This window comes from Pipra filicauda, unplaced genomic scaffold (assembly GCF_003945595.2).
Source record: "Pipra filicauda isolate LSUMZ 115617 unplaced genomic scaffold, ASM394559v2 scaffold198_size2598500_pilon, whole genome shotgun sequence".
NCBI classification, from domain to species: Eukaryota; Metazoa; Chordata; class Aves; order Passeriformes; family Pipridae; genus Pipra; species Pipra filicauda.
The window spans coordinates 2,526,507-2,542,549 of NW_024104307.1; the positions used below are offsets into that span (position 1 = coordinate 2,526,507).

Genomic DNA, 16,043 nt, shown 5'->3' on the forward strand with positions numbered 1-16,043 from the left:
AGGCATCCCCAGATCTCAGCACCACACAAATCCGAGCCCTAATTTCACATGAATGCAAGTCTTCACCACTCATAGTGTTTATATACCATAAACATATTCACAGACACATCCCTGCACTCAAAGCCAATGGAGGCTGCCAAGCTACTGACTGTTCAAGCAAAGGAAAATTAGACATCCAGGATCCAGCTGCTCTGGAGACACTGCAAGGCAGGGGCTGCCCCGCCAAGGCTGCAGGATACATCTCAATCAGACAATGGCAGCAGTAAATCGCTGGGTAAACCCCCCAGCACCACTGGAAAGGAGCAAAACACCGAGCACAAAGAAGTATCTTAGAGCCACGTGGGTTTTTTATGTCTAATTATTCTTTTCCGTGAATTTTTAAAGATAGCTTTAAATGCCAATAATAGCAATTGCTGGTTTCTTTTACCAAAGAGAAGTGCAACACGAACCCTCTGGGAGTGTTTACTATTCACGTGTACGTGCCTGTGTAGTAGCCTGTCAATCTTGTTTTCGTCCTTATTTTTGCAGCTCTCTAATAAAGAGCGAGGCTTGGGAAGCACGGACGCCTTGTTTGGAGACTCAGCTACAGACAACTCCCTCTGCACCCAAAGACTGAAGAGCGAAACCACCAGCTCTTGATTAAATCCCTACTTAATGAACCCCACTTCCAGTTAGAACACAGCCAGCCTGCAAGGAACAGAAGCAAACCAGACATAAAGCAGTCACATCATTAGTATTCAGAAGGATGAAGGTGACTGGAGCTGGCAGAGCATCTTGGCCCAGGAGCTGCTACACGGAGGGCAGGGCCCCAAGGTCAGGTGGGTGATAGAGGAGTCACCTCCAGAGCTCCCCACCACAGAATCATTTAGGTTGGAAAAGACCTCTTTGTTCATCGAATCCAGTCATTCCTCCAAAAGTGCCAAGGCCACCACTAGACCATGTCCCCAGATGCCATATTCACACGGCTTTTAAATCCCTCCTGGGATGGTGACTCCACCACTGCCCTGGGCACCCTTTCTGGGAAGAAATTTTTCCCAGTATCCAACCCAAACCTCCCCTGGTGCAACTGGAGGCCATTTCCTCCCATCCTATTGCTTGTTGCTTGGGAGCAGAGCCTGACCCCCACCTGGCTACAACCTCTCTTTGGGCAGTTGAAGAGACCAAGAAGGTCCTCCCTGAGCCTCCTTTTCTCCAGGCTGAGCTCCCCCAGCTCCCTCAGCTGCTCCTCATCACACTTGTGCTCCAGACCCTTCACCAGCTCCGTTGCCCTTCTCTGGACACACCAGCCCCACACTGAGCTGCTCCAGGAGGAGGAAGCAAATTCATGGCCCTGCAGCTAAATTTTCACTTCCTTTGGAAAACCCAGCCTATTTGCTGATGGCAGTATAAAAAAACGCCAACAACTATCAATTCATGAAAGTGCTTCCTAAATCCACACCAAAATGTGACACCTGGCCAGGAGCAAATAACTTCTCTTTCAGCATGAGTTTGGTGTCCATGTAAACCCACAAATTTGGGAAGCTTGAAATTATTTACAAACTGATAAAGCTTTGCAACATTCTCTACATCGCAAGATCCTCCCAAATATAATGGAACTGTAACTTACACAAGGGAAGAGCTGGTATTTTGAAGATTAATTACTTATTTTGATTTTAATAAGTCTGATTGAGAAATAATCCTCACTATCGGTTTTCTGGTTTTTTGTTTTGTTTTGTTTTTTTTTTAAACAGAAATTAAAACGTTTGAATCCAAAATTCCTGAATTCAGGCTCAGTGTAAAATGGAGGGGGTTCTACCTCAGCCTAAAAAAACCCCCAAACCTAGGGAAATCAAAGGTTTTAATTAATTGTAAACACTTTCCTTCCTTCCTTTGCAGGAGGAGGGAGGGGACAACTTCCAGAAAGGAAACTTCTCCCATCTCTGAAGCTGAGTGTGTGGCAGCTCAGCTGGGTAAGGTTTTGAGACAGACACTCTAATCACCTTTGCTCCCACTGAAAACACAAACAAACAAACATCCCAATCTTGATCCCTTTATAGCTTGCCTAGGAAATAAATAACAGCAAAAGACATTCTACAAATATTTTGAAAGCTGAAATTCTGACTATTTCAAAGCCTTTCCACACATTTTTTCTCTTTATTTTCAAAGAATCCGTACAGAGAAAACAGTTTTCAAAAGTCACCATTGCACACAAATCAAAATCACCTCAGAAAGGGCAGGTTGAGTAACAAATCCTTTTAGAATCTACTGAGAACAAACATTTTCTAAGGGAGAGCTGTTTCAAAATCACCTTTAGCTTGCCAGGAACATCAGCAGGGTTCGTTTTCCCCAATACACAGTCTCTGGATGGAGGGAAACGATGGAGGAGGGAATGGGATGATGGGGAACTCGAGGGGCTCACACCTCTGAGGCAGTGGGTAGTAGACCCTGCTCCAAAGTACCCTCTGAAAACCTTTCTTGAGGACCTCAGACCCTACCAAACCACCCCCATGCCCAGTTTGAAGCACACCTACAGCCACTGCCTGCAGTTCCCGGAGCAGATTCCGGCACAGAAACCCTCTGAAGACATCCAGAGAGACCATCCACACTGCTGTCCTCTGCTGCCAACCTCGTCCCCCCCCCAGGTGTCCTCCTAGACACAAGTTTTGAGCTTCCCATTCACTTAAAAGCTTGATGAGATCCTCCTTAAACCAGAGACATTTAGGTCCCAGGGTAAAGCAACCATCGACCACACCAGGGAATACAGTAATAAAATGACAACTCTCCACCCACCACCACCTCCTTGATCCCAGAAATCCCACTGTAGGACATATCCACTAAGAACCATTGGCTTTATGAGCCAGTCTATGCCACAGAGCTGCGTTGCAGTGTATGGAGAACATCAGCACACAGCTACAACCCCCTCACAACTCCACGATGTCCACCAGCACCTCGGGGCATTGATTTGTTTGGGTTTCTCTATGCATGTGTTTTTCCCCCTCGCCCCCTTCCTTCTCCAGCACTGATCAAAGCTGGTCCAGTTAAGGCAGCATCAGAAGTTCCTGTCGCTCATGCTGGGGTCTCCTTCAAAGTTCAGGGGAACTGCTTAAGCCACGACAAAAGAGGCTTGAAGTTTCGACATTTCAAAAATCATTTTCCAGAACACAACAGGATGAAACAGCTCAGAAGAGACATCTAACAAGGGAAAAGAACAAAGCACCCAAAAGCAGCCAAAAGGGTTTGACTTCTCCTTTCTCTTTCTTTTCAAGGGAAAAGATCAAAACGTAATTTTTTTTGAAGAATGTCTATTTATTCCTCTCTCTGCTCTTTTTGTCATCTTTGGTCCATTCGCTGTTTCTTGGCCAACAAAACTCCTTTTCATCTAAAATTAGTATTGTGTTGGGAAGCTATGGGAGGTCATACTACAGGTTGCTATTAATGTATCCATCCTTATACTATCATACAATTCTAATCCTGTTACAGATATTTTTTAAACACTAGAGGAAGAATTATCACTCTTGCTTCATTCTACAGGTACAAAGAATAACCCTATTTGATTTCCTTAGAGACTCTTTTTTTTTTTTTAACTTGTGAAACATGAAAGAACATTGCCCAAAGAGACAACTCCTCCCCTATCTGCTCTTTCCCTTGATCAGCTCTCCCTCTCCTGTCCTGGTCCCAGGGAATGAAAACTTCTGCTTCTTAAATTTCTTTCAGAAAATGCAGAAGATCCAGATGGACTCTGGATGCCCAGGACACACCTGTACTGACCTAAGCAAAGAAATGGGGCTTGGGGTAGGATTGCACCCTTAGATTAACAGTGCTCAGCTTCACCATCCCTCTCCTGCTTAGCACAAACCCAGGACATTTTGGAATCATTTAAATTGTTTGAAGTCAAACCCTGAATTCTGTATTCTACTTTGAATCCAGGGATAGTAACACACCGGGTTAAAATGCAAGCCAACCCACTTCACCTTCTTTCTCAAACTGTTTCTCTCCTGACCAAGGCAAAATGCCTAAACAGAAAGCTATGACAGAACGTTTTCAATGTTTTTAAAACAGCACAAGCTTACACCAGACACACCTTTCATTCACTGTTCCCTCAGCTGAAGCACACACAGTTTATATCACAGAGTGTTTGACTCCAGGATGTACTTTCAGCACATGAACCATGGCCATGGGCTCTCACACAAACTCACCAAAGGCCAAATCCAGAGACCCCAATCCCCTCAAAACACCATCAGTCCTGCCAGAGCTTCTTCACTCTGGCAAAGCAGAAATCAATTAAGTCAAACAAATCTGTGTGTAATTACAGCTCAGACTAGAAGCATCTTTCCTGTGGGAGGAGCAGGGGCACATTTTAAGCATCAAGTTGCACTTTCTTGATAAATCTGACAGACTCTCTTTCTTTGGGTTTTCTTGGCAGTCAGTCTTGATTTTGCCCGGGCTGAGTTTCTGACAAGCAACACATGTATTTAAGTTTATGGAGCAGGTGATGGTTCAGCCAACTCTTCCCAAACCCAAGCGAGATGGCATCTGCCCATCCTGCATTGTGGTGAAGCTCATGCTGCAAAGACATCTCCCATGACAGTATTACACAGTGTAATTGTGGAGGTGTTGGTAACAGCACATCTCTGCCCTCAGCAGGCATCTGGGCCAGCAATGGCTCAGACAGAAATTACACTCCTAAAGAAAAGCTTCTCCTTAATGCTCTGTATCTCCCAACTCCCACGCTGCAGCCTGGGGCTCTTCTGCAGTGATGCTCTCCAGATATTGGATAAGGGTTCAGGGAAAATCAGCCTAAATCTAATCACATCACAAAGTAGAGAGGAGCTATGATAAGCTTTAAGAGACAAAGTGTGTGTGAATTGAGATTTTCCAGCCAGCACCAAGACCAAACATTCTCCCAGGACAGCAGAAAACACAATCAAGAGGCAGCACATGCAAAGTTAATATCCATGAGACCAAGGTGAGCTACCACCCACTCACTGAGAGGCTGCACATCAGCAATGTTACTTCTTGGGAGAGCAACTCAGAGAAGTAGCATGTTCCTACCTACAGAGCCTCCAAAAATCCTCACTGAGTTGCTGCACCACTGATGCCACAGGTAACCCATGAATTCTTGTTCAAAAGCCAGCATGGCCTAAGCTTCCAGGGATGGAGCCACCACCATGCTGCAATAATATCCTGAGTTGGAAGAGACCTACAAGGATTATCTATTCCAACTCCTGGCCCTGCACAGGACACCCCAACAATCCCACCCTGTCCCTCAGAGCGTTGTCCAAACCCTCCTGGAGCTCTGGCAGCCTTGGGGCCGTGCCCACTGCCCTGGGGAGCCTGGTCAGTGCCCAACGACCCTCTGGGGGAAGAACCTTTTCCTAATATCCAGCCTAAACCTCCCCTGACACAGCTCCAGCCTTTTCCTCAGGTCCTGTCAGCGGTCACAGAGAGCAGAGATCAGTGCCTGCCCCTCTGCTGCCTCTCTAGAGGAAGCTGTATGAATGTTTGCATCTTTCCATCCATGGAATAGAGCAGGACACTGTTCCTTACTGCAGTCTTCCCTCACCATCCTTCCCAAAGCAGAGGGTAAATGGTGTTGGTAAAGCTCACCAGGCACCAGGAGATGCCCCCTCCCCAGGGATGGGCACATCGTGCCTCTCTCAGGATGCAACAGCTCCCAGCTCTGAACAAGCTGCTGCTGAAACCATCCAAATTCCAACACCAGCTCTGCTCTGATGAATCCTGCAAAGGAGAAAGGCAGAAGCATTTAGCTTCCCTTGTGAACTGAGCTGCCCCGGGAGCTGGGAATGCCTGTGGCAGGCACAGGGCTGGGGGAGCTGGGCAGCACAGGCAGGAGCCGAGCGCAGGTTCACAAGGCTGTCGGAGCCACGATAAAAACATGATGTACTTCAGCCTCCAGGATCTTATTAGTTCTTCATGCAAAGAGCGTTCACGCCGTAAAACCGTCTTGGAATCCCTTTGATCCACGCTGATACAGTTCATAAATTGATGTTAATATTTAGAGTTCATGTCTGGTAACGCTGCAGCCATTTGCTCACATTTTCTTGCCAGGCGAGCAGGCGCAGGAGAGGGAGTGAGCTGTAACACTGGCACTGAGGTGACCCTGTGATTAAGAGCTGATGAAATAAAATGCAATTTGTAAAGCTGCTCCCAAACACAGCCGCCTTACCCAAAACACACAGGGTCTGTGGCAAGCCAGACGTGGCACTGAGTCTGCAACAGGGAAGCGCTGCTTCTGTCAAAGCTGTGATCCCAGTCTCTGTACAGCAAAGAGGCACCTCTGCAGCAGAACAACTCCCAGGGGAGAAAACAGCACAAGAAAAAACTTATTTTAAGCCAGTCAATTCCCTCTGCTGATTTCAGAGGGGACTGGTGGGGCTGGGAACAGCTGGAGAACATAGGGGACCCAAATGGCAGAAACCCTCTGAAAGCTTGGAGAGATCAGAGAACCACAGAATGGTTTGGGTTGGAAGGGACCTTAAAGATTATCTTGTTCCACCTCCTGCCTTGGGAGGGACACCTTCCTCTATTCCAGGTTGCTCCAAGCCCTGTCCAACCTGGCCTTAGACACTTCCAGGGATGGGGCAGCCACAGTTTCTCTGAGCAACCTGTGCCACTTACTCAGAGCCCCATCCAGCCTGGCCTGAGGTACCTTTGAGATCAGACCTCGTTCTCCATCCTTCTGGCACAAACCTGGAGTGCTTCACATGTAAATCAGAGAGTGTCTTCAGCTTCTCCTTGTCCAACAGGATGGAGACAAAGCCAGTCCCCCACCTCCTGCAGCTCACTTCTCTGTGCTTTATGTGCTGAGTGCAAGCACCTGAGGACACAAGCTAATGCCTGGTCACCTCTGAGGACTGCAAAAGATTGAGCAGGAGACGTCAAAAGCAAACAATTTAAAGCAACGCATTTAATTAAAACCAAAATGAGAAGTTGTTGCGAGTCCAACAATTGCAGTCTGCAGAGCTCTGACAATCTTCAGGGAAAATTAACACAGGCTGCTAATAGCAGCATCCAATTCACCCGTGTCTTGGAGGAAACATTCATGGAGGAAGGTAGGAAATAATCTTCAGATGAAACAATTACTGATGAGCTGCATGGTAAGGACACGATGGCATCGTTCGGGGGGCAGACGCAGATGCATGAAGATTCAAAGAATAAAAAAAAACAAACCTTCCTCCATCTCTGCCATCTTGTCAGATGCTCCAACCCAAAACATGGTCTCAAATGGAAATTCCACTTCCCGCTGTTCTCCGGGCTTTGCAGGGTGGGGACTGGATTTGCTGTCCTCCCTCTGTCGCTCACGGGGCAGTGTCCACCCTGGGAGAGTTCATCCAGACTTGCAGCAGTGATGGAGCCATATCAGAGCAGTTCAGAGTTCAGCCAAGAGCAGAGCCACAGCAGAGGCAGCACCTGCCCATGCCAAGCTCCGAGCCCACAGTGGGGACAGTGTCTGCTCATGCCAAGCTCCAAGTCCGTGGCAGGGACTGTGCCTGCCCACACCAAGCTCCAATCCCACAGTGAGGACTGTGCCTGCCCACACCAGGCTCCACACACCCAGCCTGCAGCTCAGCAAGGTGCAGAAAGATTACCACATCCCTCCTGGCATTTGCCTCAGAAGAGGAGGGAAGGAGCTTGTAAACGCCCCAAAATGTCTTTGAAGCGACACAAACCTGCTTTATGCCCTTTGCTTTATTTCCACTTATAAAACAAAGCCCTACCAGCCCCTTGCTAAACACAGCTCTTGCTTCCTTCCAGTGTACCACTGGAGGATCTTACCTACCTCTCCCACTAAAGTATCCAGATACAAACATCCACCCACGCCATATATAACCTCTCACAGGCCGTAAAAAGGGGAAGCTTTAATTGATACTATATTTCACACTGTTGTGCAGCAAGGACGTACTCCAGGCTGAGCCCTCCAGGGTATCTTTTTCCAGCCCCGACTTCCCTGCAAGCTGCTCCCACTGCTCCATCTCTACTTTTTGAATGATTACTTACAAGAAAAAAAAAACAAACAACCAAACAAAAAACAACTATTGAACGTACAGCTGAGTGGCTCACATTTTCATAACAGTTTTATTACTCAGATGGAGGGGCTCTCATTCCTTTCTTCCCCCCCTTGACTCTGCTAAAGGGTCCTTTAAATAATGCCTTGCATTTCCATATCCTCATAAAAGCTACTATGGTTCTTTCCATAAATCTGCACCACCTCTGAAATCAGAGCGATGCCTTCTGCTCAGCACGGGCAGAGGCTGTCCCGAAACACAAAGCCCCGGAGCAGCAGAAGGGAGGAGAGGATGCTCCAACTGCTCCATCTGAAGAGAGGATTTAGAGGCACCAACTCATTTCTGGGAGGCAGGAGGTCCCAGCTCTCCCTGCGAGCCACAGCAGCTCCTGCCAGGCTCCACTGGCCCCATGAAGCGAAGGCAGAGCAGCTGTGCAAACCAGGCAATAACTGCTCAGCGGGGAGCGAGGCAGGGGGACCCCATCAAATGAACAAAAGGAAGAAAACAAACCGAGAGAGAAATAAGGGCAATAGAGACAGGCTGGTTATTAGCACTGCTGCTTGGAATATATCCTCCCAGCTTGGCTGCCAGTTGGCTTCTGGTCCCAGTCCTTCCCCTCTCCTTTCCCACAGTGCCACTCCAGCAGGCTCAGGAGCTGCTTCCTCTGATGCTGTTGCTCGCTGCAGCAGGGAACGCTGCTCTTCTCCAAGGCTGGAGACATTTGGGGGGGCTGCTCCCCCCTCTCCTTTTCCCAGCTTGGCTCTGGCTGCTGGCACTCCGGAGCTGGCTGGCATCTATTTAAAGTTTCCTTCAAAGCTGAGTTCTCATCGTCTAGGAGAGGGATTTCTTTCAGCCTCTGTCTTTGTTTGGCTTCTCCTGCAGAGGTGCCGGTAGCGGCTCTGCTTTCACATTTTTCTTGGCTCCTGGCATCTATTGAAATCCTGCATTTCAAAAAGGAATGAGAGGGCACCGCTCCCTCGCACAGGAACATCTCCTGTGAATGCACCATTCCTGCCTTCTCGCAGAGCCTGCCTTATCATCATGTAAAACACAAAAGGGAACAGCTTCAGGAACCAGGCGATTTAAGCGCACGGCATCACTTACGAGACATGGTGCCACCATCAGGTGCCACGTGAGAGGCTGTTTCAAGACTGATCAAAGCTCCCAGACTCTGCCAGGCCAAACACATCGGCTCTGTTGCCACCCCGGTGCCATGGGGATGCCCAAGCCAAGTCCCTTTTTCAGCCAGTAAAAAGCAGGTTTAACCCCCGCAGGAGATCGCCAGGGAGGAGCAGGTTCCCTGTTCTCCACCAGACTCCAGGTGCTGAGCCTTGGCAAACACAGCCAGCCACGCTTTTTCCTGGGTATCATTAAAATTTCCCAACCCAGCTCAGTTCTGCGATGCCTTTAAATGCTTTGTAATATTTTGCTGCCAGTTAGATGCCACCTTGGGATTTGTTGTTATTCAGAAAGAAGGGACAACTTTAAGAGCTTTTCTCTTCCCAGGCAAGGAACTGCCATCGCATAAAATGATGAGATTTCAGGAAAAGTGATAGCCACTGCAAAATGTCTTGGCTGCTTCTCTGTGAAGAATTTGACTGTTTCTCATAAAAAATATTAAAAAAGTTTTCACAGTTTGTAATTATATTTTACAGTTTCATTACAAAGCTCATTTTAATTCTTCTCCAAACTGTTGTTACCAGTCCTCTTGCCACTTTCTCTTCAGAAAAGTCATTAAGTCGGGACTGGAGATCATCCCATTTCCCCCAGTTTCAAGGATATTAATCTGTTTTATTGGTATTTCATTGTCATTTTCATTTGAGTGTTCTCTGCATTTGCATAATTTGCATTGTCACCCCTTTCCTGGTGACAGGCACAGGCTCAGCTTTTCACTTTCATTCTATGCAGTCTCACTGCATTTTGTTTATTTTCTTTTTTGAGGACACTCTGTCTTCCCTGGGCCAGAACCCCAGGCTAGGACCAGGATGCCGTCTCCATCACTGCCTTCCTGACCAACCTCCAGCAAGTAACAAAACCAGTTGTGAACTCCCAGTCCAAGTGCTGAACTGGCCAGTGCCCATCCCAAAGGGACACAGGTTTGCACTGGAGCCACCTTATTCACCAAGTGCAAGAGTTTCTGTTCTCCAGCTACTCAGAATAACCATCTGTGAAGACTTCAGAATATCCACGTGCAGCCTGGACAATCCTGAAAGCCTTTTAGAAACAGGTCAAGGTGTAGACAAGTCTCTTTTTTCAAATCATAAAACCACAGAATCACAGAATGGTTTGGGTTGGAAGGGACCTTAAAGATCATCTTACTCCAACCCCCTGCCATGGGCAGGGACACCTTCCACTAGACCAGGCTGCTCAGAGCTCCATCCAACCTGGTCTTGGACACTTCCAAGAAGAGACATTCTTAGTACAGTTGATCCCACCTCAAACACACTAGTGACTCCCACTCTGCCACGAGGTGATGGTTTCAGCCCCTCTCCAGCACTCCCTGCAGCTGTCACCCCTTTGCATCTCTTTAACCATCTCCCTCTCCCCAAAACATTAATCCCCCAAGAGCTGCCCCTCCCTCCAGCTCCCAAAGTGGGGGGTTTCCTAGGGCTGCCCACGCCAGGACACCCCAGCAGCTGCTGATGCACTGGCTCCATGTAGCACATTTCTGGCAGAGAGAAAGTGCCCCTTCCACATGCCCCAAGCAAGGAGACGAGTGCAGGAATTGGAACTGACTGAATAATGGGTCCTGTCTGCTGGAAGAAAATGAAATTTGCCCTCATGTTACTGAAAACTTGCACTCGGTGCTCACTGCACATTATAAAGAAAAGGTCAGTGAAACACAACAAATGCAAGGAGCCCAGTTGGAGAAAGCAATAAATAGTGACAGCAGCACTCGTCTAATTTTTCAAAGCGTCTCTGCTTTTGCTCAAACCCCAGCGATTCCCCTCCCTGCTGCTGCAAGGGCTGGGATGAGCAGCTCTGCTGCTGCAGGACAGGAGGATGCCTGTCTGTACAGGCTCCCAGGGCTGGAGCTCAGAGGAAAACAGGAATATCCGTCAGATACGATTAGCAGCAACAATAATAGTGATAATATTAATTGACACGATTAAGATTGTGGCCTCGGGCTCGCAGATGCGCTTTGCTCCCGTGCAGAGGGGGATCCCTGCAGTTGAAAACAGCTGGAGCGATTCCCAAAGAGAGGGATTCCCGTGTCCCAAAGGCATGTGGTGGGGGCAGAGTCCCAGGAGGGTCTTACCGTCGGCGATGAAGTGCTCGGGTACGTGCAGAGTCACCTTGACGGTCAGCGGGCAGGAGAGCTGCGAGCCGCAGACCACGGCCAGCACGCAGGAGCTGACCGCGATCAGGGTCAGCGCCGTCTTGTTGACAGGGCTCTTCATGGAACCTGCAAGGCAGAGACAGGGGTGGGTGGCCAAAAGGCAAAGATGTACCCAGGGCTCGCTCGGCCTCCCCCATTCCCAGCATGTATCCCCCTTCCCCAGCACGGGGAAGGCAGGCACTGAAAACAAGGATGTCAGCTCAGCAGCGGTGGAAGAGCTCCTGAGGTCCTGCACACCTCCCATCATTCCCATCACTCCTTCTCTGGCTGAGTTTTTAACACTCGTGTTGTTCCCCTCACTGAGCTACAGCGGAGGCTTCATTTTGCTAGAGGAGGGAGAAAACCTTCTCAGAGCCTTGTACAGACCCTCTCCCCAGGAACTTCCCCTCCCGAGAGCCACCCATCACCCCTGGTGAAGCCACCCATCACCCATGCTCCCCTGGTGAAGCCACCATCACTTCTCTTCAACCTTGGTTTATTCTGTGAATCTCGTCAAGCCACAAAAAATAACCAAGCCAAATTTGAGGGCTGTCTGGAACCAGGGGATCACTTGCTTTCCCTTAACACCAAGAGAAATTACACCTGTCAATGTTATATAGCACTAATGAGTGCTAATTATTTACACAAATATATAAATACTCAGTCATCACAGAGGGACTACATCACACAACACAGAGACCTCCAGAGCCAGCTGCTTCTGACAGGCAGGAGATATTACAAAACAAGTTTTATTTTATCAGGTGCAGAAGCTCACAGTGTGTCCCACAAAGCAGGGTACACGAGATGCCACCTGTCAAAGCAAGTACCCAGCCTTCCTGGTCCCCAACAGGCACCCTCACAGCACATGGATCACTCCCAGGCTGCCATCCTTCATCTCAAAGGCCACATGCCCGGCATCAGGACTAAGGGATGTACCATGAGCTGAGGGGATCCCATTATCTCATGATTTTGCTCAGACCAGCACACTCAGACACCTGGTTGGTGGCTTCTATTTTATTTGGAATTTTTTTGAAGCAATAGGTAAAAATAAGCCAAAAAGGACCTTGAGCATTCAGAGGTCATTAGAGGCCGCAGCAGATACAAACCCACTGGGAAAACCTTGTGGAAGAAATGCAGTGTTAGGATGGCTGAATCACCTACAGTTGGGTGGGACAGAACAACACCCAAATTCTGTAGGGAATGGGGTGAAGCCATCGGGAGACATCTGGCTTCCCCAGGAGGTTCAGGTGCTGTCACTGGATGCAGGCTGGGAATGCCTTTGTGTCCAAATGAGACACTCTCCACCAATGGAGATGACCAGGAAAAACCATCTCAGGCCACTGCTATCCCATCAACAGGTCTTCACTGCCTGAGAAGGGAGCAGCCCTGGAGCCTGCATCCTTGGGGCACCCCTGATCCCTCTGGACCCGAGGGCTGCCCTGCCACTGCTCCGACTGCACCACATCCCCCACAGCCACCTCATCCGACACCAGCGCCCTGCTTTCCTCAAAGCCAACAACAGGCACCTCACAGAGCAGCTGGTTCCCTTCTCTGGGGCTTGGGATGCTGACACAAAACCACCTGGTGAGAGTGTCCATGACAAGCAGAGGGCACGGCCCTGCGCTGAACCCAGTCAGTGGCTGCACAGGCCATTACAGTGAGGCTGAGACAACTGAGCTGCTGGCAGAGCTGACCACATCCCTGCTCAGGATTCAGGTGAGGACACTTATTTATTTTTGGAAACCAGTGCAGCCTCTGCCTGCTTGCTCCCCAGCCCTCACCATCTCATCAGCAAAGCAAGATTTGAAAATTGAACAGGAAATAGGACCACAAGTTAGCACTTGCACACCCTGTAATTTGACCAAAGCTGCTGCTGCAAATGCTGCTGCCCGGGCAGGGACCTCATGCTTAGCACAATGTGTGCTTTCCAGGCAGGGCAGTGAGCCTCAACAAAGCATCCCCTGCCACAGGATGGAGCCTGCCACAGGAGATGCTCCAGCCAGGATTTGCAGGACAGGAGAAGCAGCTGAAGAAGAAGCTCTTGTTTGACAAACAAGAGCATGCAAACTGATTATTTATGAAGCATCTTTTCCTTTCCTTATGCATGCATCATCTAAACAGCCTTCCCACCCCCATTTCACAGCTTTATCGCCAATCCCCTGTGCCCTTCACCTTGCAATCCCCTTTTTTCCTTCCTAATCTTTATTCATGTCATCAGCATAAGTTAGCACCTCCTTGGGAGGCAAACTCATCCTCTTGCTGGGCATACTGTGCCTGCCACAACCCCTGCTTGGCTGGAAGTTAAGACAGGAATGCAAAAGAAAAAAAAGAGGAAAAAAAAAAGAAGAAGAAAGAAAAGGTAAGGAAAAAAGCCTCCATTGGGATAAGTGGACACAATCAAATATACAATAGACCAGAGAACACTGGATTTCACCATTATAAATCACCTTTCAATCCAGGGTCTTAAAGTGCTTTGCAAACATTAAATCACAAATCCTTTATGAGTTAGATGAGTATTATCCCCTTCTCACAAAGAGCCTGAATCACAGGTATGATGGCAGCTTTCACCACCCTGCAGCCGCAGTGGAGCTGCAGGAATGAGGATCTCCCATTCCCATCAGTTCATGGGCTTCTTCTCTCCCCATGACTCAGAGGAGAGGAGCACAAGAGCTTGAAACAGCAAAAATCCCTTTATAGCTCCATGAGTTTGAGCCTGGCTGCCCAAGGAAAGGGATGGATGTTCCAAGTCTCCTGCAACTCCCTTCTCTGCTTCCTTGCCTCCTGTACTCACTCATTTCCATCAGACTGCTAATCACTGACCTCTAGAACTGCCTGACGTCGGTTTTGACCAACTGAACCAAAACAACGTGGCTTCTGCTTGAGCAGAAATTGCATTTCCAGCTCAGCTCTTTATTGCTTACGGCCAGTTCACTGCCAGGTTTGAAGGGAGACTGCTGGAAAAGCAGATCCTTCCCTCGTTCTCTGAACAGAGGGACAGGGCTCTTGTTTTCCATCCCATTCCCTGCTCTTCAGACCACTAAAGCTCCAGCAGAACCACTGCTGTGCTGCATTTAAACACCCATCTGGAGATAAACAGTTTCACTCCAGGCCTCTAAAACAATAAGCAATTGTATTCTCAGCAAGCCCCTGCTAACCAAACCCACCTCAGCAGGGTCACCAGGGCTTCACTCTGTTCCAGAGCTGAGACAAACTGATCCATTCCTTCCTCAGCTCAGGGAGGGGATCCAAATCCAGCTTGGTACCTCAAGCAGTCCCAAATAAACTCCAGTGCTGCAGATGAGCAGGCTTAACCCTGCTCTTTCCCTCCTCTCCTTGTCAACTCTGGGCTTTCAGGGAGGTGTTTGAAGAGCGGATTTGCAAACCCAGGTTACCAAACAAGCTGGTATCAATCTCCTTTACCAAAAGGAGGAAGCTGGGTGGGGAATATCCACCTTCATGGATGGCTGATGGGACTCAGGAGCCCTGAGGGCCACAGCACCCAATGCAAACCTTGATTTGAGTCTTTGAGGTACAAAAAGGCCAGGAGGAAGATGGTGACCAGGCACAGCTGAGACCAAACTCGCTCCCCAGATCCTCCTGTCCTAAAAAATTGCTTCATACATTAAGATGACCTCTCTGTATTTTTAATTAAAGGTGTTTCTGTTGTATTTTGAGTGGTGGCAAAAGAGTTAGTGGGTGCCCAAGGGCTGTTCTGGGGAGAAAGTGATGGCCTGTGGGGGCTTCCAGGAGTGGCAGACCTGTGTCCAAGAAGCAGAGCAGCAGGCAGGGCAGTGGGCAGGGCCCACAACCAGGATGAAGAATAAATTAATTCTTTTCAAATGGGGAGAACTAACCCCTCCCCACAGCATGCAAGAGCAAAGAGTGAGAAGCAGAAAAAAAAAAAAGTAAACCGTTCCACTTCAGGGCAGAATCATACCTGAGATGCTCCATGCTAGAGATCCAATGGCAGATTAATTCAACTGGAAAACAAGAGGAGTAGCCAGGACTACTAGTCAGAGGTGCTCCAGTCACCACCACCTTCCCCACCCAGGATTTTTTTCCTCTCCTTAAACCCCAGTGCAAATTAGCCTGAAGAAGATGTGGGTCCCTTTGCAGACAGCTCAGAAACCGCTTGCAAAGCACCACATTCCCCTAAAGACTTTGCACCTGCTGCAAGATGAAGATAAATTCAAAGCCACTGGTGTAAACACTCAGCAAACAGCCCCTCCAAAAGCATCGTGTCTCCTTTGAAATATCATTTCCTCGTGCAGTTAATTACTCGCTGCTTTGTACACTTTCCTTTGCTCACCTAAAGGACAAGGAGAGAAAAAAAAAACCAACAAAACTCTGAGCTCATTTCTTTTTAATATTGGCAGCGCTGCCTAAATTTAGGGAGGGGAAAAAAAAAAAAAAGGTGTGTTCAGAACACGTATGGATTTACGAGCAACACAAATATCCCGTGCTCTTGGTAATATGATGTTTCTAAATCAGGCTCATAAATACATGCTTGGGAGATTAGTCTATTAAAAAAAAAAATAAACTTTAATTACCCCGTCTTTATCAGCACACAGCCTGTGGTGTTAACCATATGTGGGTGTTAAACGCCAAGTGCTTTGCAATCTTCCCCGTCCCCCCCCAGAGATAGCAGCATCATATGGAATGTTTCGTGGCTACTCGGGATATGAAAATGTATTTCCACCAGCCGAGGAAGACGGGGA

General features: G+C 48.3%; 1 protein-coding gene across 1 annotated transcript in view; it reads right to left on the bottom strand.

The window, feature by feature from the left end:
• LOC113982001 (astrotactin-2) overlaps window positions 1-16,043 on the bottom strand; it is a 211,205-nt gene that overhangs the window by 143,226 nt on the left and 51,936 nt on the right. The window contains exon 6 of the mRNA XM_039380540.1: window positions 11,266-11,412. Coding sequence (XP_039236474.1) covers window positions 11,266-11,412 — 147 coding nt within the window. The remainder of the gene's footprint in view (window positions 1-11,265; window positions 11,413-16,043) is intronic.